General features: G+C 43.5%; 2 protein-coding genes across 2 annotated transcripts in view; one reads left to right on the top strand and one right to left on the bottom strand.

Annotated features, from left to right (window-relative positions):
* reln (reelin) overlaps nt 1-19,286 on the top strand; it is a gene marked incomplete at its 5' end in the record, with an annotated part of 104,464 nt that extends 85,178 nt beyond the window's left edge. The window contains 35 exons of the mRNA XM_080474564.1: nt 413-620; nt 719-795; nt 1,186-1,344; nt 1,443-1,637; nt 2,673-2,946; nt 3,066-3,206; nt 3,308-3,485; nt 3,610-3,694; nt 4,092-4,274; nt 4,482-4,650; nt 4,764-4,869; nt 4,976-5,202; nt 5,313-5,536; nt 5,857-6,007; nt 6,115-6,373; nt 6,544-6,793; nt 6,979-7,147; nt 7,276-7,416; nt 8,053-8,230; nt 8,848-9,041; nt 9,130-9,380; nt 9,468-9,622; nt 9,783-9,997; nt 10,661-10,838; nt 10,952-11,127; nt 11,470-11,576; nt 11,660-11,902; nt 11,997-12,172; nt 12,261-12,334; nt 12,457-12,618; nt 12,705-12,862; nt 13,049-13,268; nt 13,980-14,177; nt 14,808-14,906; nt 18,619-19,286. Coding sequence (XP_080330690.1) covers nt 413-620; nt 719-795; nt 1,186-1,344; nt 1,443-1,637; nt 2,673-2,946; nt 3,066-3,206; nt 3,308-3,485; nt 3,610-3,694; nt 4,092-4,274; nt 4,482-4,650; nt 4,764-4,869; nt 4,976-5,202; nt 5,313-5,536; nt 5,857-6,007; nt 6,115-6,373; nt 6,544-6,793; nt 6,979-7,147; nt 7,276-7,416; nt 8,053-8,230; nt 8,848-9,041; nt 9,130-9,380; nt 9,468-9,622; nt 9,783-9,997; nt 10,661-10,838; nt 10,952-11,127; nt 11,470-11,576; nt 11,660-11,902; nt 11,997-12,172; nt 12,261-12,334; nt 12,457-12,618; nt 12,705-12,862; nt 13,049-13,268; nt 13,980-14,177; nt 14,808-14,906; nt 18,619-18,715 — 6,077 coding nt within the window. The 3' untranslated portion in view covers nt 18,716-19,286. The remainder of the gene's footprint in view (nt 1-412; nt 621-718; nt 796-1,185; nt 1,345-1,442; nt 1,638-2,672; nt 2,947-3,065; nt 3,207-3,307; nt 3,486-3,609; nt 3,695-4,091; nt 4,275-4,481; nt 4,651-4,763; nt 4,870-4,975; nt 5,203-5,312; nt 5,537-5,856; nt 6,008-6,114; nt 6,374-6,543; nt 6,794-6,978; nt 7,148-7,275; nt 7,417-8,052; nt 8,231-8,847; nt 9,042-9,129; nt 9,381-9,467; nt 9,623-9,782; nt 9,998-10,660; nt 10,839-10,951; nt 11,128-11,469; nt 11,577-11,659; nt 11,903-11,996; nt 12,173-12,260; nt 12,335-12,456; nt 12,619-12,704; nt 12,863-13,048; nt 13,269-13,979; nt 14,178-14,807; nt 14,907-18,618) is intronic.
* A 4,336-nt stretch (nt 19,287-23,622) lies between these two features.
* Nucleotides 23,623-26,091, bottom strand: LOC308117141 (small integral membrane protein 29-like). Its single transcript, XM_080475829.1, has 5 exons — nt 25,626-26,091; nt 25,520-25,545; nt 25,322-25,430; nt 24,096-24,135; nt 23,623-23,709 (listed from the first exon to the last, which is right to left on the bottom strand). Exons 1-5 carry the CDS (start codon nt 25,743-25,745, stop codon nt 23,687-23,689), a joined length of 318 nt encoding a protein of 105 aa, XP_080331955.1. The 5' UTR covers nt 25,746-26,091; the 3' UTR covers nt 23,623-23,686.
* Nucleotides 26,092-26,525: the final 434 nt, after the last annotated feature.

The following is a 26,525-nucleotide window of genomic DNA, read 5'->3' as shown; positions in this document are numbered from 1 at the left end:
CCAACTACTCCTAAAATGTGTAAATGAGTTAACAGTGGCAGAAATTCCACTGTTATTCACATCTCTTATAATGAATTAAGAATACAGCGCCTCTAAACTAAGTCATATCCTATTTTTGGCCGGCTTATTGCTTTTTGAGTTATGCTGCCTTCAGATGTCTCAATCTGACTGGCACCAAAAATTGTTTTCCTGTGTACCACAGTTTGCTTTTCAAGCGGATTTGGTCAACTTGTGCCCACTAATATGTCAATAGCAGTGCTCACACTTTCACAAATAGATCATGGCTATCATATTAGGTCTTTTTGGGTTTGTTTGTTTGTTGTTTTTTCAAAACCTGGCAGAGAAGAAACAAGACAAAGAAATAAAAATAAGCAATTTGACAGTTTATGCTTAACTTCTTTTTTTTGTATAGTGGAGCAGGACAGTTGTGTCCCCTCTGTAGCCAGCCCCACAGAGCTGACTGAGGGCTTTGAGGGGAAGTTGAGCCCCCTCTGGCAGAGCCTGAGTGGGGGACAAATCGGAGGCGGATGTGGCATCATTGGTGAGGGGAAGGCCCTTTACTTCAGTAGTCCTGGGAGGAGAGAAGCACGCACAGTGCCTCTAGACACCACCAACACACGGTGAGGGAAATCCTCCCATCAATCTCTTCTGTTTAGCCTCTGAACAAGACTTAAATGTGTGTAATATAAAACTTATTGTTCGTCATGTTTGCCTTCAGGTTGGTCCAGTTTTATATTCGAATTGGCAGCAAGAGTTTGGGACCCACCTGCACCAGGCCTCGGTCCCGCAATGAAGGTTTGTAGACCATAGCAGTAGTATTTCAAATGTTCACGTACTGCACTGAGGCCCTCTGCTGGATTAATGTGGCTGTTCCTTTCATATCATCTGTAATGGAAAGTCCACGTCTGATCCAGTCTTCCTCCTCACTTTGTCTCCCAAAGCTGTGCAACTCCAGATCTCATATTTATTGTCTGATCTGTTCTAATCATCACACAGCACATTGTGGATTTTTAGCCTTCAGCACTGCTCAAAGTACAATCTACTCGTTTCTGCAGTGTCAGAATAAAGTTGCTGCCTTCTGTTCCAGTTTGTAATAATGAGAAGTAGAATTTATAAAATTTTTCTTTCATTGCTTTTTTTTTTTTTTTTACATCTCAAAGAATTTCCCACTTGTTGTTGTTTTAGGTGTGATAGTTCAATTTTCTACAAACAACGGTATCCAGTGGCAGTTCCTGAGGGAGCTGGACTTTAGTTCCTTTCTCGAGCCCCAAGTAGTCACCATTGAGCTGCCGCCTCCGGCCAAAACCCCCTACACAGTATTTAGGTGGTGGCAGCCACAGCAAGGTCAGTGCTCTGACTGGAAAAAATACACTTAACACATTTTATTTTGTGGCGGAAAAAAGCTTTATTTTCTATTTGCTTCTATCTCCTTATTCTTGTAGGGAAGCATTCAGCCCAGTGGGCGCTGGACGATGTTCTCATTGGCATGAACGACAGCTCCAGAACAGGTTTCCACGACAAGTTTGATGGCACGACCCCGTTGAGGCACAACTGGTACCGCATTCAGGGTGGAGAGGTGACCGTGGACTGTTTGTCTCTGGACACAGCGCTTACCTTCAACTCTGAGGCCATTGACAGTGAGTCTCATTTGCACACACTGGGATGAGAGCGAGAGAGAGAGAGAGAGAGAGAGAGAGAGAGAGAGAGAGAGAGCCTGCCTGCCTGCCTGCCTGCGTGCGTGCGTGCGTGTTTGATTTTGTGATCTTAACATTCAGTGTCTTGCAGAAAGCACTGAAAAGTGGAAATCCAGCCATAAAACTATTGAACTTTAGTGTTTCCACAGGTACAAATGTGAAGGCGCATGTGGGTAGAGTACGTGCTTATTCATGCACACAGATTCACTAAAAAAGCTGCAGTGCCTGCAGAGAGATGTTGTAGTATTAGACAACAGGCTGTAACTGTGGCGCGTTGGTATTGCATTATTAATGACGGCAAACCTGATTGAACATCCTACCTGTTATTTATGCTCATATCAAGCTGTGATCTAATTTATTTTCTGCAAATAGTGTATAACGACGAGGCCATTCATTAGGGAGGGGCGCAGCACGAGAAATTTGGCATCACATTTATAAACAGAGCGACATGTATGCTCCTGTGAACACATGGAACACTGATTATTTGGCGGGGTGAAAAATGAACTCACATGACAGACAACTGAACACTTCTTTATCTTCATAGCACTGATGAAATTTGCTTTACTGAGTGCTCATTGGAAATGCATCAATATGCAATTTAGTGGCATTTATTTGACAGTCAAATGCAATCTATTAATATGATATAAATTATTTTGTTCTGTAATTTAAACTAAGAAATTGAATTTCATTCTAAAAAAATATTTAATATTGTGATTTTTTTATTGAAGTACAACAAATATTGTTTCCAAAAATTTGAATATTGGCAGAGAGGTGCAAGAGTAAACTGACACAGTTCAACTTACATTCATCAATAAGTTTTTTGATTGATACAGCTGTACATCTGTTTTGATTCAGCTCATTTCTTCACTGTAAAAAATGGCACAAGATAAACTAAAACACTGGATCTTAGCAAGTAAAGTTGGCTAAACTGGAATATGAGTATAGTTATGTGATGTTGTTCTTCCTCTGTTTTTTCAGAGAAGCCTCGGTATGCAGAGAGTTGGGATTTTGAGGTGTCAGGTTCATCATTCCTGCAGTTTGAATTAAGTATGGGCTGTAGTAAGTCCACTTCCTTCTCCCACGGTGTGCGACTGGAGTACTCTACGGACTGTGGCCGTCACTGGTCACTCATTACCCCAGAGTGTGTGCCCCCAGCTATCGGATGTGCTGGATACACTCAGAGCTCCGTCTACACATCCACCCAGTATAAACACTGGAGGCGGATCACCGTCTACCTGCCCAGTGCTGCTAAGTATGCACCTCTATTTATGGCTGTGTTATTGTATTCACTCGGAATGTATATATATTTATTCATTTATTTATTTATTTATTTTTTATTAATTATTTCTATCATGTTGTTAAATCCTTCAGCTCCCCAAGGACTCGATTCCGATGGATCCAGACTCACTTTACCCCAGGAGCAGAAGGATGGGCCCTAGATAATGTGTTACTTGCTCCTGGTTGTCCCTGGATGTGCTCTGGACATGGCTTGTGTGACAACGGACGCTGCATGTATGCAAAACTTTACACAGATGAATTACCTTAGGACTTAGGAAGATTTTCCCTGATTTTGTTCCCTAAAAGTAAATGTCGCCTACTTTTCCCTCACAAAGGTGTGATAAGGGTTATGGTGGGGCACACTGTGTGCCTTTAACTCCACTGCCATCCGTACTGAGAGAGGACTTTAATGAGAACTTGCAGCAGGAGACCTGGCCTGAGGTGTACGGAGCTGAGAAGGGCACTCTCAGCGGAGAGCCTCTGAAATCTGGCACAGCACTTATTTTTAAAGGGGTAGGTTGTCATGCAGAAGACACAGAGCAATATTATTACAACTGAATCACATCATTGCATCTTCAAATGTATATATCACTGTTTGTACCTAACATATTAACCAACTTATTCTTTTTATATGCAGGACGGTCTGCGAATGATAGTATCACGGGATCTGGACTGTACAAACACTCTCTACATCCAGTTCTCCTTCAAATTTATCACTAAGGGTAATAAACACTGTTTGTGTGGCACCGTTGCATTTTCATTGCATAAAACTCATTTTGCATAATTTATTTCATGTAATGGCTGGAAAGTTGTCAAAAAACCACAACAAGGGAGTGCTTCTGTGCCTTTTTTTTAAGATATCCACAGCTTTCAATAATTTGGGTCACAAATATGTGAGAAACTGTTGAATCTTTGATGAGATGATCCTACTGCTAAAGATCTGAGGACTGTTGTAATGACTAGTATATGGCCACAAAGCTTTAAATTTTTAGATATAAACAGTTTACAGGTTTTGAGAAACATGCACATCAAAACCATGACAGCATTTTGAAATAGGAAGGGGAATAGTTGTTTTTCCTGAAACCTTGGTGCAATAGGTGATTACGTGTCCCTCTCTAGGTGTCCCGGAGCGCTCCCATTCAGTGCTGCTGCAGTATTCTGTGAATGGAGGAATCAGCTGGCTCCTGCTGGATGAGTTTTACTTCCCAGCCTCCACCGACACTCTGTTCCTCCACTTGCCGCTGCCAGCCAGCGCTCAAACCAACGCCACCCGCTTCAGACTCTGGCAGCCGTACAACAGTGGTGAATGAACACACTTTGTTGATGTGTGATAAAACTCTTTCACTGTTTATTTTCTGCTTTTTTTACTCAATCTTTATTTAGCCCTTCTCTTGTTGTCCACTTCTCCAGAAACACCAGTATGAGTTCAGATTTTTTTTCCCATGTACTGCCGTCTTTGAACAAAATTAAATAGCTCCTTATTAATAATCATAATTGTGTACCCTTTAGGTAAGAAGGAGGAGGTGTGGGTGATAGATGATCTCATCATCGATGGCAGCTCCTTACATAACCTACCGGTGGTGATAGACAGTTTCGAAGAGGGCCCCAATGAGTCCAACTGGCTGTTCTCTCCCGGAGGAAATACGGGTCTTTATTGCCCCTACCAGAAGACTGGCCTGTAAGAAAAACTGAACTAATAATAATAATGTCTTTAGTGTTTCTGTTCCATAAAAGCTTGTAAAAATATGTTCTTGACTAATCTTTGTATTTGTGTGTGTGAATATGCTGCAGAGAGGAGGATGAGTCAGCTATGGTGTTTGTCTCCAGTGAGCTTGGCGAGCACTCCATCACTACCAGAGACATTGACGTAAATGAGAACACCATCATCCAGTTTGAGGTGCACAAACACAGACTTCTGTTTCCAAACCTTGTGGACATAAATCATACTCAACGCATGAAACGCTTGTCGTGTCCACTCATCTCATTTTAACTTATCCCTACAGATCAATGTGGGCTGCACAGCTGAAAGTTCCTCTGCCCACCCAGTGCGTCTTGAGTTCTCTCGGGACTTTGGTGCCACGTGGCACCTTTTGGTCCCTCTGTGTGCCGGGGGACCCCAGCCCTCCTCACTTTGCTCCACAGAACTTCACCCTGCCAGTATCTATTTCCCCGGGACCACTCAAGGTTGGAGGAGGGAGGTCATCCACTTTGGCAAACTTCGTCTCTGTGGGTAAGAGACAAAGGCAAAACAATAGTAGAAACCAGACTTACAGCATCAAGTATTATTTTTCTATCTGGTTGTGCCTCTGAATATCTCACAATTTCTTCACTATGATGCAGATCAGTGAGGTTCCGCTGGTATCAAGGCTTCTTCTCCTCTGGTTCTGCTCCTCCAACATGGGCCCTGGACAACATCTACATTGGCCCCCAGTGTCAGGACATGTGTAATGGTCACGGTGCTTGTGTCGGTGGCACCCACTGTGTGTGTGATCCTGGTTACTCTGGATCTGACTGCTCAGTGCCTGATGCACCCAATCCTGACTTCCTCAAGGAGGACTTTGAAGGTACACCAACACAAGTGCAGAAATCGCTGTGTATGGCTTGTCATTTGTAACGTTATGCATCTATAAGCCTTTTATTGATGTTGTCATAAATCCTGTTTGTGTGACTTAAGACTAAAACTGATTGGGTCATGGTACTTTTATGGCTTTCAATTTTTTCAGTGTGATGTCAGTTTATTCTTGCAAATTTCTCATTTACTTTCTTTTGTGTATCTACAGACTACAGGTAACATATTTTTAGTCAGATGTAAAATAATTAGAACTCTGCTAACTTGTTTTTTTTACCTATTTAGTTTATAATTGCAAGTTCCTTGTGTTTTTAGGTGGAGCTGTGGATGCTGAACGTTTCAGACTGCTGAGTGGTGGTAAACCATCTAGGAAGTGTGGCATCATGTCAAGTGGGAATCATCTATTCTTTAGTGAGGATGGTTTACGCATGTTGGTGACCAATGACATGGATCTGTCAAATGCCAGGTATACCAATAAAAGCATGCTTTACCGAAGTGCATCTTGAAATAATGGGTATAATAGAGCATACAGTTTCATGAATATCCCCATAAGCTTTTGCCTGTACCCTGTAGGTTTGTTCAGTTCTTCCTGCGGCTCGGCTGTGGTAAAGCGGCTCCGGACCCTCGCTCTCAGCCCGTTTTGCTGCAGTTTTCTGTAGATGGAGGTCTCACTTGGGGACTCCTGCAGGAATTTCTTTTCAGCAATAGCAGTAATCAGGCTCGTCTAGTGGCTTTGGAAATCCCACTGCGTGCTCGCACACCTTCCACTCGCCTGCGCTGGTGGCAGCCTTCTGAAAGTGGACACTTTTACAGCCCATGGGTCATTGACCAGGTACAGTAAATGATCCACCCATCAGTACATTTCCCAGTCATTTTCAATTATGTGCCGGAACTTTATGATGATGATTCATCCTTTTTTTTTATCCCTTCATCAGCTGTTATGGCAATTTACTTTCCACTTCATCTGCCTACTCTGCAAACACTTACCTTTTTGATTCATAGGTGGTTGTAGGTGGCAGCGCCAGTGGCTGGGGACCTCTAGAAGATGATTTTTCCTCTATCGATGGACGCTCATGGCTCTTGCATCCTGGAGGCACCCGGATGCCGGTCTGCGGCTCTGACGGTCCTGCTTTCGCATTCATAGAAAAGTCCAACACTCGCTATGCCGTCACCACCGACATCAGTTTGGGTCAAGACGCCTTCATCCAGTTTGACTTTTCTGCCTCCTGCTCGGTCACCAACTCCTGCTATTGTAAGAAAAATTCATTATGAAGGAAAATTTGCAAACCAGTTAAAAAAACATGAGTGATATACAGTATAATAATAGAGCAGATTTTAATAATCATTCTGTTGTAGTTTTATGTTATCTATCATTAAATACAATCAATACAAACAGTGTTATAATTAAAAATATGTTTGTGTGTTTATTCTCTGCAGCTGTGGACCTGGAGTATTCTCTGGATCTGGGATTATCCTGGCAGCCTGTGGTTAGAGACTGTCTCCCTACAAGCCCTGACTGCTCTTCTTACACTCTGCAGCGGCTTCTGGTGTCTGACACCTTTAACAAGTGGGGTCGCATTACCCTGCCCATCCCATCATATGCCAGGTCAGGTGGTTTTCAATACACATAAAATGTACAGTATTTTTGATGCTGTGCAATTTATATTCTTCTTTTGTTATTTATTTCGAATTAAGCCTGTATGCAATATATTGACTTGCTTTGTTTGTCTTCAGGTCTCCAGCCACTCGGTTCCGTTGGTTCCAGCAGGCTCCTTTTGACAAACAGCAGACGTGGGCCCTGGATAACCTCTATATTGGAGACGGCTGTCCTGACATGTGCTCTGGACATGGACGTTGCCAGCAGAGCTCCTGTTTGTGAGTTAAAACACCATCATGTATGCTTCTTGTCGATATAAAGAAAAAAGATAATTCACTGAGAGTATTGTTCTCCGTGGTAATAGTGGGTAGCACTATATCAGTTCAACTTGTGGCTTGTGGTCGTTCTGTGTACAGTTTGTATATTCTCCCTGTGCAAGCGTTTGTTTTTTTGTCAGGAACATAATCCAAAAACGTGCTTTTGAGTCTAATTGATGACTCTGCTTTGCCTATTGGTGTGTTTGTGATTGTTTCTCTGTTCAGCCTGTGATGTACCCTGCTATTGTCAAGTTTCAGCCATGATCAGGTCCAGCAATCCGAGGTTGGATAAAGCAGGATGGATGGATAGATGGATGGAAGGAAAGGAAAGATAAGGAAAGGAAAGGAAAGGTCAAGGGGACTGTATTAGTACCTGTAGGTAGATTCTTTGTGCAGCAGGAGAAGGCATCTGTCAATACATACTTATAGAATTTTTCTTTTAAAGTCTTGTGTGTTCATGCGATTAAACAGTTGCATTCATAACCAGAGTATGTATGTATTTTATGTTTTTGTTGCATGACTTATATGAATCAACTAAGTATCACTTACTTGCTGGTTTATCTTTAAGATGGGCTCTTTACATTCTCTTTTTCCCAGGTGTGACGCAGAGTGGGGTGGCGAGTACTGTGATGAGCCTGTGGTTCCTTTACCCTCCCAGCTGAAGGACAGCTTCAGTCGAGCTCCGTCACTCAGTCACTGGCACATACTCACTGGTGGAAAACTCAGCTCTGTGTGTGGAGCTGTGGCATCTGGAGCTGCTCTCCACTTCAGTGGTGTAAGTCTACTGTGTTGTTTGAGCCGTTCTCCTTCTGCTAACTGATATAACAAGGATAAATCCTAAGTTTTCCATCTTTTTCTGAGCTCTTCCACGGGTTATGTATACTGCACTGATAAAAATGCAAATATAGTTTTGCTTCACAATTTTCTGTTTTGTTTATTCTCATTTTATCATCAATAGAAGAAAGTTACACATTGATCAACCTTCTCTCAAAGCTATAAAGGCACTGAAACAACAAACTTCAACAGAAACTACAGAAAATTAGCTGATTCAATGCAGCAGCAGGGGACTCAGACATAATGTAGAATGAGATAGCCCTTTAACAGTATCTGAAAAATGCAGCCTCATGTATCAGACTGTTGGGGAAATGACCACAAAGTAAGTAGCTGCTAGTTTTTATGAGCGGTTTAAGATTCTCCGGGGCATTTAATTCAGTGCTGGAGTGGATATTTATTGACATGTTAATTAAATGTGGAATGGTTCTCTGCCAGAGTGAAGTCCAGAGAATTGCTGTTTGCATTGAGTGGTAGAATAAAAAGTTCCCAATTGCTTTGGCTGTGTGAGGGCATAAAATTGGGTTTCTGAATTGAAGACATTTCTCTTTGTGTGTGCAGAGCTGCAGCCGTCAGCTCGTGTCTGTGGACCTGAACCTCACCAACGCTGAGTTCATCCAGTTCTACTTCATGTACGGTTGCATGATCCCACCAAGTAACCGCAACCAGGGAGTCCTTCTGGAGTACAGTTTGAATGGAGGCATTAATTGGCATCTACTAACAGAGATTTTCTATGATCTGTACACTAAGCCTGGGTACATACACTATCAGTTTACGTACAACAAGTTAGTCACAAACAAGTGGAGGGAAGCAGGGTATCTTATTTAGTATTTTTGTCTTCAGGTTTGTCAATGTGCTGCTGCCCCCTGCTGCCCGCCAGGAGGGAGTGCGTGTGCGCTGGTGGCAACCACAACATGATGGGGCTGACCACAGTGATTGGGCTCTGGATAACGTCCTCATTGCTGGCTCAGATCCCCGGGCACAGATCTCTGACACATTCGGAGGTGTGGCGTTGCCAAACCATGAGCGAGCACCAGCGGATGAGACTTCAGGAAGAATAGATCAACTGAGTGAGCAGGAAGAAACACCCATCGGTATTTTCTCTTAAAAGAAAATCGGTTTTACATTTTTGGGTTTTCAAAGCATTTCACATGTGCCTGTTCTGCTTTCTTCTTTGTCAGTGAGTGAGCACTGGTTGTTCTCGGAGGACTGCTCAGTGCAGCGCTTCTGCAGCTCTCCTGATGGAGTGATGGTTTGTGGAAACGCTGATGGGAGAGAGGTGTACGCTGTTACCCATGACATCATTCCTGACAAGGGCTGGGTCATGCAGTTCAAGGTAACTAATTACATGGGCTATTGTTGACTTGTGGGAAGTTTAAAACATCTTTAGTTTCTGGAACACATGTTTCCGTAATGTATTGTGTTTGCAAAATGTAAGTTTGAGGGACAAGTTTGTGACAATAATATTAACCATATCTGTATCTGTGTTTATATAGATGGCTGTAGGCTGCAGTGTGCCAGAACGGCACGCCGACCGGCAAGTTCATGTTCAGTATTCAGTCGACTTTGGAGTGACCTGGAAGTATCTGGTTCCTCAGTGCCTGCCAGCTGATCCACGCTGCGGTGGTCAGGTCTCCCAGCCTTCAGTCTTCTTCAATGCGGACGGCTGGAAGAGGGCAGTCTATCCTTTGCCTGACAGCCTGGCTGACACGTAAGTAATTCATCTGCCATCACATACGTTTGACCACAAACATAACTGTGCAGTAATTTTATGTTTTAAGGTTAGGTTAAGAGGACAGGCGTAGATCAGATCAGTGTTCACGGACAAGGTCAGAAGGAGATGCGAAGCGTCTTTGTGGTTTTAGGAGAGCATCAAATAGGGCGCTAAGACAAGAGGATATTGGATAACAGGTATGGGAAAAGTCTGTCAGACAGCAGATTTGTTAGCAGTGTGATTGAGGCTTTCAAAGTGGAGATGGGATTACACCAAGGATCAACATTGAGTTGTTTCTTGTTTGCAATAGTGATAGACAGGCCAACAGATGGAGTTAGGATACAGAAGTCTCTATGGGCTACAGATGATACAGTGATTTGTAGCGTAGAAGAAAAAGTTTCCATTAGAGAGGAGAGGAATGGAGGTGAGCAGCAGTGTTTGAATGGGAAGGATGCAAGGAGTGGAGGCAGCAAAAAGACAGCAGTTTAAGTATTTTAGGTCCCTGCATGCCTATAGGCAAGGCATTGTGTCAGGAAAGAAGATACAGATAAACAGTATTAAGAAGATTATAATTCATATGGAAGTAATTGAACATTTGATTACTGTTGTAACGTTATATCAATTGCCTGTTGCTCATCTAATCTTGTGTCTTTTCCTCAGTGCGGTCAGGTTCAGGTTTTACCAGCAGCACTCTGACATTCAGTGGGGTGTGGAGAACTTCTACATCGGACCAGCATGTGAGAGCCACTGTGGAGGACATGGAGACTGTCTGAATCAGCGCTGCCTCTGTGATCCAGGCTTCACCGGACCAAACTGCTATGCCAGCACTGCTCTTAAGGTCAGCTGTTTGACCTACATCAAATTACCAACACTCGTTCACTACAGAAGAAATACTAGTATTTATTCTTATGGACCAGGATTTAGTTCTGTTTTGGTTTTGTTCTCCTGCAGGCCTCTCTGAAGGAGCGGTTTGACTGGGAGGGGGCAGCAGGCCCTCAGTGGCAGGTGCTGGAGGGTGGTAAGCCCTGCACGGACTGCGGCGTGCTGGTGGAGGGAACAGCTCTGTATTTTGGTGGGGCCGATGCCCGGCAGGCTGTGACTGCCGATATGGACCTCCGTGGGGCCAAGTCAGTACTCAGTTTCTCTCCATGACAGCAAGAACATTTTTGTTCATATTTCAATACCTACTTAACTATATTATGACCTGGACAGGTGCATCTATTATTTTAATGTTTTTTTTACTCTCATCAGCTAAAATTTCTGAAGCATATTAAAGTTTATTTGAGTCATTTATGACCGAAAAATACTCAAATATTTTGAAGTCATCTGTTTTTTTATTACAAATAAGCTAAAATTATAATATAACAAAAATGCTTGTAACACTTTTTCTGTCAATGTATCAAATGAATTTGGAAAGGAATTACTTTTTCCATTGTATTGTAATCTAACCTGTATGTTTACATCGATAGGTTTGTGGAATATTGGGCTAGGATTGGGAGTGAGGATAACATGACCTTGTGCCATCGCCCTACATGTCGTAAGGAGGGAGTGCTGCTGGACTATTCTACTGATGGCGGTAGATACAATATTTCAATTTGATTTATAGTATTAATCATATTTCTTTGTGGATCCTTTGTAATTCCAACACTTGCTCCTCAGGTGTGTCGTGGACTCTGCTACATGAAATGGACTATTTGAAGTATGTGTCTGTGAGAAGAGACTATATTGCTCTACCAGAAGGAGCTCTTACCAATGCTACTCGCCTGCGCTGGTGGCAGCCTTTCACCATTTCTTCCGGCCTGGCCACCCCAAGCCTAGAAAGAGCCCAGTGGGCTATAGACAACATCCTGGTTGGAGGGTCAGACATCAACCCATCCACGCTGCTCGACACCTTTGATGATGGTGCGCTCACGTGTTGGTCTCGTCCAAGCTGGAACACTTTACAGTTATGGGGAATCACCAGTGTTTCTCAATTGCTTTCTTTGCCTCTCATTAGAGGGTGTTTCACATGAAGAAAGTTGGAGTTTCTACCCGAACGCTGTGCGTACAGCTGGCTTCTGTGGAAATCCCTCATTTCACCTGTACTGGCCAAACAAGAACCAGGACAGGACACACAACATCCTGGCCACTCGAGAACTTATTGTGCAGCCTGGATACATTTTACAGTTCAAGGTATGGTTTGGTCTCACTGCTATGGTTGCTTCTGTATTTTGTGCACATTTGATTTCAGTCTTTTTCATCCTCTCTCACATTCTTGCAGATTGTTGTCGGCTGCGAGGCAGACATCTGTGAAGACCATCATTCTGTCCTGCTGCAGTACAGGAAGGATGCAAGGTAGAAATGAACAGAAAAAGAAGGATGCAAACAAGCTAGAGCCAGACATCAAGAGGTTTTGGAGTCCAGCTGTGGCAGCAACATCTCAACAGGCAGTTTCACCTCTTCCACTCTCCCTTCAGGTCCGACTCATGGCAGCTGGTGCAGTCAGAGTGCCTCCCCTCCTCAGTCAACAACGTGGGCTGCTCTCCCTTTCAGTTCCACGAATCCACAATTTACAGTCCAGTCAACAGCTCAACGTGGACTCGGGTCACTGTCCAGCTGCCCGACCATGTCTCTTCAGGGTAGGACCACACACTGTGTTTTAGTTGGCAGTTTCCCCACAAATCTTAATGTTGTAGCACAGTTACTTTTGTGTATTTTGTTGCAGGGCTACACAGTTCCGCTGGATTCAAAAGGAGGGGACAGGAGAGCGTCAGAGCTGGGGCGTGGACCATGTTTACATTGGCGAGGCCTGCCCGGGGCTTTGCAGTGGCCACGGCTATTGCACAAGTGGAGTGATCTGCATCTGTGATGAGGGACATCATGGTGGGCCACAAACAGCTCATCATATTCAACCTGTTACACACATGTTGCTTTTTTATCTTCATGTTTATTTCAGATAGAGGAGACTTTAATATGTGGAACCTGATCTCATCAAGATGGTCTCTTGAAGAAACTGCTTCTTTCTGTTTATACCATGATATATTTTTCCATATTCGTGACTTCTTCTAGGTGACGACTGCTCCCTCTCCAACACTGACTTGCCCAGCTCCATCAAGGACAACTTTGAGTCTGGCAGCGTGTCTCAGGAGAGCTGGCAGCTTATCCAGGGTGGTGGAGTGGGCAGTGGCTGTGGGCAGCTATCGCCACACGCCCACGGAGACTCGCTCTACTTTAATGGCTGTAAGATGAGGCAGGCAGTTACCAAACCGCTGGACCTTACTCGAGCCAGGTACAGGTACTACCAAAACATAAGTAAGCTCAGTACTGACTAATATAGTTATTGACATCCTAGCTCAGGGGTCGGCAACCTTCATCACTCAATGAGCCATTTGGACCCGTTTCCCACTGAACAGAACACACTGGGAGCCGCTTTCTGCTCACTGATTTTTTTGTTGACTGGGTTTATTGAAATATGGGCGCTCCACAGCACCGTGGTCTTCCAACAAGGTTCAGACGCTCCTCTACTCAACAGGAGAGGAGGAGATCCAGCGGGAGCTGGACGCTGCTGTTCAGAAGGAGAAAGGTTTCCAAGCTGTGTCACAGAGAATAGAGGCTCACGGCTTTGGACGCCGCGGCGTTGCTGCTGAAACTTCTGCATTTTTCCCGCCACTATTGTTGCGTAATAGCGTCGCATGCCCGCGTTGTTACGTGGCGTTCACAACCCTGTCTACATTTTACCGCACTCTCTGTAGTGGGACCGCGCAACACAGTTGGGTCTGGGTGTCACTTTGCCTTCCCATACTGTCCCGGCCCAGCCCACTAGTAGAGCCGAGGCTCAAGGAGCCACAGCAGAGGGACGAACGAGCTGCATGTGCCTCCGGAGCCGCGGGTTTCCGACCCCTGTCCTAGCTACATCAGATTAGTTTGATCCATAAAGGATTTATATCATCCACGTGGGATAGTTGACATCTCGTATCCTCTTGTGTTTTCTTCCCTGCAGTAAGATCATGTTTGTGCTGCAGATTGGCAGTGTGGCACAGACAGACAGCTGTAACATAGCTCTGGATCAAGCTGACACAGTTGACCGGGCTGTGCTGCTACAGTACAGCGTCAACAACGGGGTCAGCTGGCACGTAATCGCCCAGCATCAGCCAAAAGACTTCATAAAGGCCCAGAGAGTTTCCTACAACATCCCACTGTGAGTGACGCATAAAGACACACAAAGACTTGTCAGGATCTACCCAATTTAAATGTTGTCTGCTTTGTTATGGTAGGACTCTAGGAGTTGGAACTGACATCTTTTATGTAATACGGTTTCTCTCTTTTAAATCAACGTTTTACAGCAGTTAACGTGTCTAAGTCATCCACTTCTGAAAAAACATTTATAATTGTAATTACTAACAAAAAAAATCACAAAATGATTTTTCTTGAAGAAGACACACACTTTTAATTGACTTGCTCCTAACTTGAAATGTAAAAGTTTCACAAAGTTCTTTTTAACAGTTATTATGTTCAAAATAGTTTATCAATCAACAAATTACGTTACAGCAGCGTGAACTCACACTCCATACTGGATAAAAAAGATCAAACCTTTATAAAAAAGAAAAAAAACCATCAGTCATTATTGCTAAAAACACATAATATTTGTAATAAAATATAGACATAAAAGGTACTCTGTGAGCTTGTCACTGTTTATACTCTTCTTAAAAACATGTGAATCAGGTGCTTTCTTATTCATTCATGGATTGGTTGGAAATAGATCACATATATTATCGTCACACACTTATTGACCCCGACTGACCAATCAATGTTCCCATCATCTCTCCAGTGAGGCGAGGGTTAAAGGAGTGATGCTGCGGTGGTGGCAGCCACGACACGATGGTGCAGGACATGACCAGTGGGCATTGGACCATGTGGAAGTAGTTCTGTGAGTACTCAATTCCCGGCCGGTCCCCGGCCTCCCCAGACTGGTCCCCAACAAAGGCCCCGATCTGAATCCCGTCTCTACCTGTGCCTCAGCCTCACCTGTGCAAATGGTTCCCTCTGCTCCACACTGACACATGGATACAGCTAGAAATACATCGACATTTGTGCTGTTCGCCACCTCCAACAAACGTCTGAGAAATCGCTTGTTTTAAATGCAAATCTGATGTGAGGCAAGCAGAGAAAAGAAATCAACGCGCACTGTGTTGTTATGGAAGGTGTTGTTGTAGATGGACACTTTGTTTACAACAGATCAACTCCTGCTGTCTGGTCATCATACTCTCAGTGTTTGTAAGTCCCATGAGTCTTCCAGTTGAAGAACTTGTCATGTCTTCGAATAGATCTCCTCTTTTCCCACATGATTTTAAAAAGTGTTAGCTGTTACACGACGAAGGTCATAAATTAAATAAATCATTGCACTTGTAGCATTCATGAGACATAAACCACGCTCGCGCTCATTTGTTTACAACATTCACTCATTCACTCATTGCAAGGCATGACCGGAATAATAGAAAAGTTCATTTTAAGGACCTTGCAGACACTTATTCTCTTATTCTTTGCGGTGCTTTCAATTTGCCTCTGTGCTTTGAAATTCCAGTTCTGAAACCGAAAGTGTTCAGTTTCCTCCCATTTGGAATAACACTCCAGAGGACCAGTAAACTCTCTCCAAGTGGGAGACCATCCCAGCTTTTCAAACAGAGCTCAAAAGTTACATAAGTGGAGATTCTGCAGGGCACTGAAGATATCATGAACTGTGTCTATCCTCTACTGGTCTGTGGCATATTCATACCATGGCAACATCATAAAGCATTTCGAATGCATTTGCTCTGGACATTAGAGCAAGAGTCCTGCTGGTGTTTGTGCAGACTTTTCATTGAGACCTTCCTTCAAAGCATTTCAAATGCTGCAAACAACAGCCATGTCATGAACAGATTATCCAAAGTTGCAGATAGACACACACACACAGACACACATACTCACACACACACATACTCACACAAACACTCAGTCACACACACACACACACACACACACACACACACACACACACACACACACACACACACACACACACACACACACACACACACACACACACACACCTACCTAACCCGAGCTGTCCTTGGTCTACATGGTCGTGGCCTGTCGCACTCCCTCCCTTGCACTCGCTCAGTTTTCAACAGTGTCTGCTGAAAAGAGTGACCGTGATCCTCACACTTTGCTCTGTTGTTTATTTCTCTCTGTTCACCGCTCCTTCACACATTCCTCCTCCCACTCCTCCTGCTCAATATTTTGTTTTTGCTCCCTGTGCCGTCCCTCCCTGCCGCCCAATGTCACCGGTGACTTTGATTCTGTGGTCATGCCCACTCCTCCGCTTGTGCTGCAACTTTTCCTGCCTTACCCCGTCCTCCTCCTCCTTCTCCTCTTCCTCCTCCTCCTCTCTCCCTTCTCCTTTCTTTCCTCCAAACGTCCCCTTTGCCTCTTTATCTTATCATTCTGGCAAACAACCAATGGATTACTGCTGTACACTTTGCTCTCTTTCTTCACCTCTGTCTTGTTTCTTTTATTTTCTCTTCTTCTTTGTTATATTTCTTGACTTTCTCCTCACTTGATCTACACCATTTTCTTCTGCTCTGCATTTCTCTTTTGTATTATTTCTTCTCCTGACTCTCACCCCTTACTTGAACTTCTACTATCTTTCTTGCCTTCTACCTCTTTCTTCCTTCTTTTTGGCCCCGCCTCCCCAGGCCGGGGCTCCTCCCCCCGCAGACCTTTCTGCGAGACAGCAGTCCCCTCCTCCTGCCTCCCCCCTCTCGCGCTCTAATCTCTGCTCTTTTCTGTATTCTGCTCCCTCTGGCATGGCTGTAGTGCCAGGTAAGTTCTCCGCCTCTTCCTGAATGCAGCCCCTCCCCTCACCCTCACCCCCCCCCCCCCCCCCCCCCAACCCCTTTCTTTCTTCCGTTTACACTGCAGAAACCCTCCCTCAGTTTCACTTGCACACTCAGCCCTCTTCATTTATCACCATGATCATCTCCATGCCCTCACTCAAACTCAAGTCCCAGGCAGGTCAAAAGGCAGGCCAGCGGCTCACTAACAAAATGACAGATGTGAAAAGACAGCTCTGAACACAGAATAATTCTGACAGCAAAGTGGAAAGTGGGACAGAAGTGTTTTTGCAACAGTTGTGGCAAATGGTCGATGCTTGAGAAACGACACGCTTTCTTCTAAATAGTTCAATAAAACCTCAAAACTCAAACTCCCCAATAAACACTTTTCATTTTAATATGGCATATGCACATTTGCCGAGGCATTTTTAATGTTATATTGTACATACACAAATGTCAATGGTATGATGTGTGTGTGTTTATATGTGTGATGTAATCCATCACTATGCCTGTATCTGTTTGTTTCATTCTTGCTATTACCTCTACTTCAGAGTTTTGCAGTTTTTTTTTTAACCCAGCTGCTAAATTACAAGCCAAACTTTCAGTCCAGCAACCCTGCATGAAAAGAAACTAAACTTTTTTGACACTCATGCCAAAAGATTGAAATTCCCCATTTATACATCAGCTTCATCAGCTTGTGATGGGAGGCATCTCACGCCATTTTGTTCAAATGAACTCAATTCAACCAGAGTTTCATTTGACTTATTTCAACCTTCTCCCACCTTGCATGGCTTTATGGATCGACTGTGGCGACAGCTCTCCATCCAATATTGCCTCATGGCTGTCTGTCTGTCTGAGGACAACAACAACATGACTGAGCCAGGAGCTTCCTTCTCACGTCTCTCTATCACACACACACACACACACACACACACACACACACACACACACACACACACACACACACACACACACACACACACACACACACACACACACACATTTTACTAGCCATTCCTCATGTCCGCCTCCACGACATCAACCATAACGCACACACACACACCACCTCCCCTCCCCCTCCCCGAGCCCTCCTGCCCTCCCCCGTGCTTCGCAGAGGCCCCTGCCTGCCCTGGCTGTACTCCTGGCTCACTGGCACCGCCCTGCTGGATGGAAGAGGCAATGAACAGGCTAAGCAACAGTGATCTTCTGCAGCTTTTCTCTGTGACTTAGTTCAATAACCACCCCTTTCCTGCTCCCCACCCTGCACTTTTATGACCTTCTTTTTTCAGTTATTATTTTTTCTTTACTCTGACCTCAAACACTCAGTGTCAGAGGTTCGCCCTTGTCACCATGTTAGTCTCTGTGTCTCTAGACTTCCTGTGTCCCACGTTTTGTTCTGTGACAGTTGGTCCATCATTAAATACATGTAGTTAGTTCTATTGTCATGTTTACCATGTAGCTGCCTCTCATTTGTGCAGAGTGTAAATAAATCCAGGTGTGTGAAGTAATGCCACTCATTCTCTGAGTCATGAGATCCATGCAGCTGTTGAGTGTTTGAGGTTATGGTTGAAACTGGACTAAAAAAAAATGCTTGCATGAACTTGAATGTGTGAGAGTGTGGAAGCTGCATTCAACCATTTGTGCGTTTGTGTGCATGGACCAAAGTGCGTGCATGGGAAGGCGTGAATTTTTAGCATCCGGCCACTTGGTGACTGACGTTCACACTCCTCCTCTGCCCCTCCCTCTTTCACTGTCTTTGTATCCCTGCAGCACACGTAAACAAAACTACATGATGAACTTTGCCAGACAGACCGGCATGCGTCACTACTACAGCCGCAAGAGGCGGGCACTGCAGCAGCGTGCCTGAGCCAACTGAGCGGGGATTCGTCCTCTGACCTGCCAATCACACATCGACCCACCACACGCATCCCTGTTCTCCTGACGACATATAGCCCTGTCGAGACCATCAGCCAGTGGATCATATCAGCCTTAACCTTTCCTCACTCATCTCCTCTCCACTGCCACAAACACTGGCCATCCGATCAGTTTCAATCCAGCCATCGAAGGCCTTCCCATCCACACGGGTTGGCAGGAATGAAACTCAGAAGGAAGGAGTGAAGCGGCCATTTTGTTTACTTCCCCGTCATGGATGGTCGGACTGTCTAATTGTTTTGTTGTTGTTGCTGTGGTTTCTCTGATTCCTGTTCCCACCTGCAATATCCTTCCCTTTGGCCTCCACCCTCTCACCCTCCTTATCCCACCACACTGTGAAATTGAGAGATAATATATCACTGCTGAACTGACCAGCCAATTGGAGAGCAGCCTCCCAGTTCCACTGAGCCACCAGGGAGGAGGACCACTCCGCTGCCGCCAACCAGTACGCCAGGAGAAAGACCATAAAGATGATACTGACCATGAAGAGGAATAATGGCGAAGATTAAAAAAAGAAAAGAAAAAAAAAAAAAGAGTACTGTGTTCTTGCTGTTCTGTGTGTCTGTGGGTTCTTTTGTGATGAGTTGACTGTGGTGTTCTGTTTGTTTGTTTGTTTGTTTGTTTGTTTGTTTTATACTAATTCATATGCTTTTAAGTGGGTGGGTGGGGGGGGTTTCCGCGTCCTTTTCCTTGTTTATTTTGGATCAGGTGTTGGCGCGGCGTCAAAAACGCTCAACTTCAAGGGAACGAAAGAATGATTTGCACGACGACGGAAAGGAGAAAATAAGAAAAAAATTAAAGACTGAACACTAAGTTTTGTTTGTTTTTTTTATCATTTTTTTTTTATATATATATGTTGGTTCCCGGAAATACAGATATTTATGGTAAATGGTTCCTCACGTAACCTATTTAAGATGCACTGTGCGTGAAATCTGTATGTTATTTTCTAGTGTTAAGTTATTAGGCAGTCAAGTCAGGCTCTCAGACTGCGTCATCTCCCCTTCACTTCCTGTGCTGCCCCCCCCCCCCCCCCCCCCCGCTAATTTCTAATACCTGGAGGTGAGGCTCTATTCGTGTTGTTTTTTGCAGTCTGTGTACTATGGACCCTCTGCCCTCAGTGTAACTCCAGTATAGCAATCTCCTGTATATATATGTATATCCACTATGGGGAGACCCAGCAGCCTTATTAAAGGGAAATAAAGAACTGTCCAAACCTCATACTGTACACTTTGCTTCAGCTGCTCTTTTACTCTCCAAAAAATAAAGCCTGGCATTTGTTGACTGTCGACTTTTCTTACTGTCAATAAAATTCCACAGTGAATTTAGTCTGTTTCAATTTCTTTTGCGCTGAGCCTGTTAGATTAAAACATTTTATCATTAACAATTCCAAATAATTCTAGAGTTCCAGACTCGGTCTCGTGCATTTTGAAATTCTGATTGTGACGATTGTGAATTTCTATTTGAAAATAGTCATTTTGATATGTTTCGAGATACCGTCCTTTCAATTTCACAAGACAAGCTCAGAATATAAACTAAACAAAAAAGCTTGAAACATGTACAAATTCAACAATTTACTTTTGCACTGTATCCTAAATTCTAATATATTTGTGAATATGTAAGTCTATATGATGATCCAAAATGTAAGCAGATCATACTGGATTTGTTTTCGAATATATTTGGAGTTTTAAAAATATAAAGCTTCATATTCAGTCAACAGAGTTTAAGAAAAGTCACATGGATTTACAACTGAATACTTCGTCAATGCAGATGTGAGATCACAAAATGTACATGATGGTTCTAATCCCACATAGGCGGCTGTAAATCATGGTTTGATCTTGTTTACCATTGGCCTCCTCTCCGGGCATTTTATTTTGTCTGATTTGAAATCAGTGGGATTTTGCAGTCACCTGTCTGTAAAGCGTCCTCTTGGCGTTTGAACCAGTGTCATTTTGGTTGATTCCTTTTAGAGTCATTATCGCAGCGACAGAAGACTTGCCTCGAATTTTATGCCAGATTCCCTTTTAACAACAATTGGGTTTTAAACCAGCGCCCCCAACACTCAAGGTCAAGACTTAACCTGATGTGCCACCAAGGCCCTGAGCACAGTACTTTGATTCAATACTAACACTTAATGTTGAAGTTTGTGAGTTACATGGTACAGAGGAAAGACTTGAATCATCTATAGTCGAAGGGGAATCTTTTGACAGTAAGAAAAATACACACTGACCAGAGTTTGGTGATGTTTATGACAGAAACATGTTTGAAAGCATTTAAAAGAGCATACATTATATTTTATTATTCAAATAGATATACAGTTTAAAAGAATAACCAACATCTAAATCCTGGTACATAATAAGCAGGTGTGTTATGAATAAAAACCTTCCTGCCATGCAGTGAACACCTCAGTGTCTTCGGACTGGGTGTTCACAGATTTCTGCAGGCCGTCAGCCCTACAATGGGTTGAGGCTGCAGAGAGGCCTTTGGCTCCCCTCTGGCTTGAATTCCTCGTGGCGCCGTTACACATCGTCATTCTTTTCTCACAAGCTGCCAACCATCACAGCTGCAGCCACAAGTGCACCGATGATGTGGAGTTTGCCTGCGATGCCCGAGCACGAGTTACAGTATTCCCAGTCACAGCAGGAGTAGTTCATGGTGTAGGACACCCCCCTGAAGTAGATTGTGTCGTTTCGGGCGTCCTCCGCCATGCAGCCTCTCTTTGACAGGGCCCGGTGTTTGCCGTAGTGGCCCTTCGCCTGGCAGCACCTCTCGTTTGGAAGACACTCCGTTACAGTCGACTCAGGAGGGTTTTCCTTCCCTATGATGTGGATGGGCTTGAAGTAGCAGAGCAAGTTTTCACCGAGCAGTGGAGGAAGGAGGACGTACAAACACAAGATGCCAAACCTGCCAGAGAATCACATTTAGATAAGAGTTTGGTTACTAATCAGTCAACATTTACGTCAATGGCACCCTTCAGACAGTTGAAATCAATTTCTACAAAAAGGTAAAATTGCATTTCAAAATTTTACATAAATTATAAATATTGATATGTAAAACCATAGTAGGAATAAAACATAAAAGCGAGTTCTGTATTTCACCCAATGTAAAGGTTAGAAATTAATGAACTAAAATTAGGATGTGAAATACACCTATAATTTAAGTCACATTAAAAGGTGGACTATAAATTAATTTCCTTAGCTTAACATTAAAGCCACATTAAAGGGGTGAAAAACTTAAAACACAAAGGACTACTATAGTTTTGTCCTTCAGTTCAGACTTTGAGCAAGATTTAAAGACGATCGACAAAACAATGGTTCAGTCCTTCATTTCTCTGCTTGTCGGCTTACAGTGTCTACTTCTGCTAAACATTTATTTTTAAACAAAAATGATTTCATATATGTAGGTCTAGACAAAAGTAATCCCGATACCAAAGTGATGAGAAATCCTGAAGCACTCCCTGTGACTAATCTCCATTGTCTTTGGCATATAAAGCCAGGGAATCAACTTTCATCACTCTGGAATTTCATGTTTGTTTGTGAATCCTCTTAATGTGACAGTCAAGCTGAAGACAGTCTCAGCTTCTCTCAGCCTGCTGCACACACGTGAATGATTTGCACTAATTTTCACATCCAAAGTGCTCAAGTTTGGAAAGAAGAAAGTGATGCCACCAAAAGTTACAGTGCACAACTGGTTCAATTTACCCACCATGTCATGTTGAACTCCAGCGTAAACTTTTTGCAGCTTCTCCAGATTCAAATCTTGCCACAACACTGACTCCGGTGGGTCCTCCTTATAGACCACGCCCTTCAGCACACCTGCTCTGATGCATGCACACACACACACACACACACACACACACACACACACACACACACACACACACACACACACACACACACACACACACACACACACACACACACACACACACACACACACACACACACACACACACACACACACACACACACACACACACACACACACACACACACACACACACACACACACACACACACACACACACACACACACACCAACGAGACCAAGGCAGTCTGAATCAATCTGATTTTATTTGGCAAAAATAGGATCCATTGTTAACTCCAGCATGTCAGGAGGATGGTTAACCAGCCCATCTTCTTCTTCTCTGGAGAATAAGAATTATGACACAAACACCATGAGATGCTTTTATGTAACATTTAAAAAAAATAAAAAATACAAGCATGCAAACATTTGACTGAATGCCAGCTTCCTCTTGACTCAGGTGAGTGCCTCTGGCTGACAGGCCTCCCCTCAGTCTTTAACACTTTAAGATTTAGAAGCAGTTTTCGTTGATGTCGTATCGGTTGAACATGACTCCTTGAGATGATTAGTGACTCTCTCCCCCATTTTCCCAGTGATGCCCAGCAACTTCTTCAGGCTGGTGTCTGGTTTTGGGGGAGTGTTACATTTGTCTTTGCAGCAGCAGCTGTGTGTGACATTATATTTGACTCCCCGATAAGCGACAAGTTCATGGGAGTCGCAGAAATGACTGCTCACACATCCCTGAGCGGACAGGATGTGAACAGAGCCGTAGAGGCCCCTGGAGCTGGAGCAGCTTTGGTCTGGCAGGCACTCGCTGGTGATTTGTTCACAAGACTTCTCTTTTTGGTGCAGTGGACAGAAGAGGCATAAAAGTGGGTCCAGAGCGAGCGCAGGCGGGACCAGAGCCACGACGAGCAGGATGGAGGTCAGGAAGCAGCGTGTGTGCATGTCCACGCTGATGTAAATCACACAGAGTTAAAGTAATACAGTTTCATTCTTTAGATTAAGAATTGCGAGTTTCCAACGGTTTATGTCATTCACCTGCTCTTTCTTTGTGATCCCATCTCCTGTATGTGAAGCCCCACCAAGCATGTGGAGGAGAACTTCAGACTGCAGACAGCCAGACCTCTGATTGCCAAGAAGAAACAGGTGTGTCCACAAAGCCATTTTATTCATAATTGGACCAACAAGCACATGCACACTCACAAATTAAAAATTTTAAATTGGATTTTATTTCCCAGTCGTCACAAGTTGACGTTTTCTTTTATACGACATAAAAGAAAAGAAAACAAAAAGATGGCGAGTCTTGTGATGGCTTATTATGGGAAGAGACGGGATTGTAGTGCCATCTGGTGTCACAAAGAGAGAACGTCATGCAAAGTTGTCCTCAGTGCAGGTGGAGCCTGGAAACCTCAGTCTGTTTATTCAGTAAGATTGGTGGTGGTGGGGGGTGGGGCACTTTTTTTTTTCCAAATTGCATTCTCTCTACTTTATCTACTCTTCTGTCCCATAACCTGAAGTGAAGAGTAGCTTTGCTTCCTTGTACAGAGGCTCCTGTGAAGAGAAATACATTCAGTAAGTTGAGTGAACATGATCACACGTGTGTACAATACAAATGCTCCTGAACTGTCTTCAGGAGTTTAATCAGGTTCATTTCCAGCTTTGGTTCTCAAAGTGGGCTTCCAGAAAGGTGAGGGGCGGGGGGTGTCCCCAACATAATTTTATTTTCCCTTTTCATGTTTGAGGAGAAATATACTGATTATTTAAAAAAAAAAAAAAAAAAAGTTTTAATCCAGTGAATTTATTGTAAATTTGATACAGATTACAATGATAGAATAAGCTTTAAGGTAAAACCATGAGTGTAGCGTTTGGTTGCAGACTGTGTAAAGATTTAAAAGTATCTGACATGAAAGCGATTATGACTTTTATTACCTCAACAGCCAATAACAATACTATCTTAAGACTTAAAAAAAACATTACGATTTCTGGTATTAATCCAAATCTTACCACGTGGTGCGAGACAAAGCATGTGTGATTTAATAGTCGGGGTTCTGGGTGGAGGCAGCTCCTACATTTGTGTATTAATACTTACATTTACATAAACATGCGTACATGTCATCACTTCTTACATCTTAAAAGCGGTTTGTTGCTTAAATTAAAATTGTGGATTGTCTTTAAGAAGACTTTGTTCATCGTGTACTTTTGCCTCAATAATGATCTTAACGTAGACGATGAATACATCACGTGGAAAAGGATCAATTTATGTGTTCAGTTCTGCTTTTCATTAACACAACTGTGAGCAGAAAAGCAAGGCAGCAGATAACTTGACCGTAGAGAAAGATCACTTTTTAAAAAGTGATCTCAACCAGCAGACACGTGGCTCAACATGAATCAGAAAAATGAGCAGGAACACATTTCCAGTCCATTACCACATTCACAGAATACCACCAAAGTGGTTTGGTCTTTCAACTGAAAAGACTCGAAAGTGTTTCTTTGTTTTTATACTTGGAACACATTTCAGACTCTGAAACTCGTCACTAATTTCTTTTACTTGAGAAAAGACATTGATTGCAATATGTAAATGGTTGTAAATAAGATATTTCTACATATAAACCTGTTATTGATAATAAACTGTATGTTCTGTTGTCATAACTGCAGATAAAAATGAATGTTGCTTTAAACTGAATAAGATTATAAACATAGACAAAGTGGATGAAAAGAGTTTAAATAATGTTCTTACAATCAGCTCCTCATCTTCATCCTTTATGTCAGTATCACCCCAGTCTTCGTCTTCCTCTGCAGGGTCATAGGTATAGAGAGGAATCAGCCTGTGCCGCAGCTCATCCAATCTGGAAGGAAGCAAATCAAAAGATGCCAGATTTTGACCAAACATAAACAATGAAAAGTTCCTCTTTTAAATGTGGGAAACCTAACTTACGTTGCTCTCCTCCTGATGTAGAAAACCTAAAGAGAGGCAGACACTTAGGACCCTGAATATGACTATGTACAGGACACGCAGAATGACGAGTACATAAGATTCTTACCACTGCCACCGCACTTCCGACCAGTATGAGTAGGACAAAAGGTATGAGTGCATAGTAGCCAGGAAATTCAGGTTTTAGTTGTGGGGGTGAAATGTGGGGCGTCGTGTGGTTCAAATCCATTCCAGAAGAGCCCCCTGCTCAGTGGACCTCAGCTCACGCCTGTGTGCAACATTCAGTGGAGGGCCGTCGCTCTCATTCCCACTGAAGGTTTGTGATGGACTTTCTCAGGAAGCCTCATAATCGACACGGTGAAGAGTCCAACAAAACCGGTTTACCACAAGACGTGTAGTCCAAGAAACAGCTGGTCAGGGTGCTGCCGGGGTTTTACTGATCCTACCAGTAAAAAAAAAAAAAAAAAAAGTATTCAATCTGAGCTCCTATATCATCTCTGGAGTGTCAGGAAACATTTGTTTCCTGTTCCGCTTATTTCACATCACCCGAGCCACGCGAACATTAAGGCAGCACTGAAATGAGCTGAACCTGCTCAAGGACATTCCTGAGCGAGGAGTGCATTGGATGTTTTGTTGTCATGGTTGAACTGCGCTGACGTGCAGAGGATATCGTAGGACTTCAGAGGTGTATGACACACGCAGTCAGACACGAAAAGCAAAGCGAAGATGTGGTGATCATTCATCTGTCAGACTAATTGAAGGTGCAAAAGAAAAGATCCGAGCACTGCCATAATTAACTAGATTTTTATTCAAACTTCTAACTCAGGAATGTGATATCTAAAGGAAGTGGAATGAGTTTCTCTCCACGTTCACACCATGCACAAGTGTTATGTGAAGTTTTCTCCAGCAGAGGGAAAGATTTGGTTGTTGTGGGCTGCAGGAGGAGGAGGAGGAGGAGCAGGAGGCAGACAAGGAGGGACAGTGGGAGGGTTGAGGGAACATGAAAAGT

Source organism: Lipophrys pholis (genome assembly GCF_963383615.2).
Source record: "Lipophrys pholis genome assembly, chromosome: 11".
NCBI lineage: Eukaryota > Metazoa > Chordata > Actinopteri > Blenniiformes > Blenniidae > Lipophrys > Lipophrys pholis.
This window is presented reverse-complemented; position numbering and strand designations above follow the sequence as displayed.

Coding starts and splice junctions, on each gene's coding strand:
- LOC308117141 (XM_080475829.1), bottom strand. CDS start 25,745: ATGGATTTGAACCACACGACGCCCCACATTTCACCCCCACAACTAAAA. Junction 25,546..25,625: donor TCGGAAGTGCGGTGGCAGTG/GTAAGAATCTTA, acceptor GCCTCTCTTTAG/GTTTTCTACATCAGGAGGAG. Junction 24,136..25,321: donor ATGAAGATGAGGAGCTGATT/GTAAGAACATTA, acceptor TTCTCTTCACAG/GAGCCTCTGTACAAGGAAGC.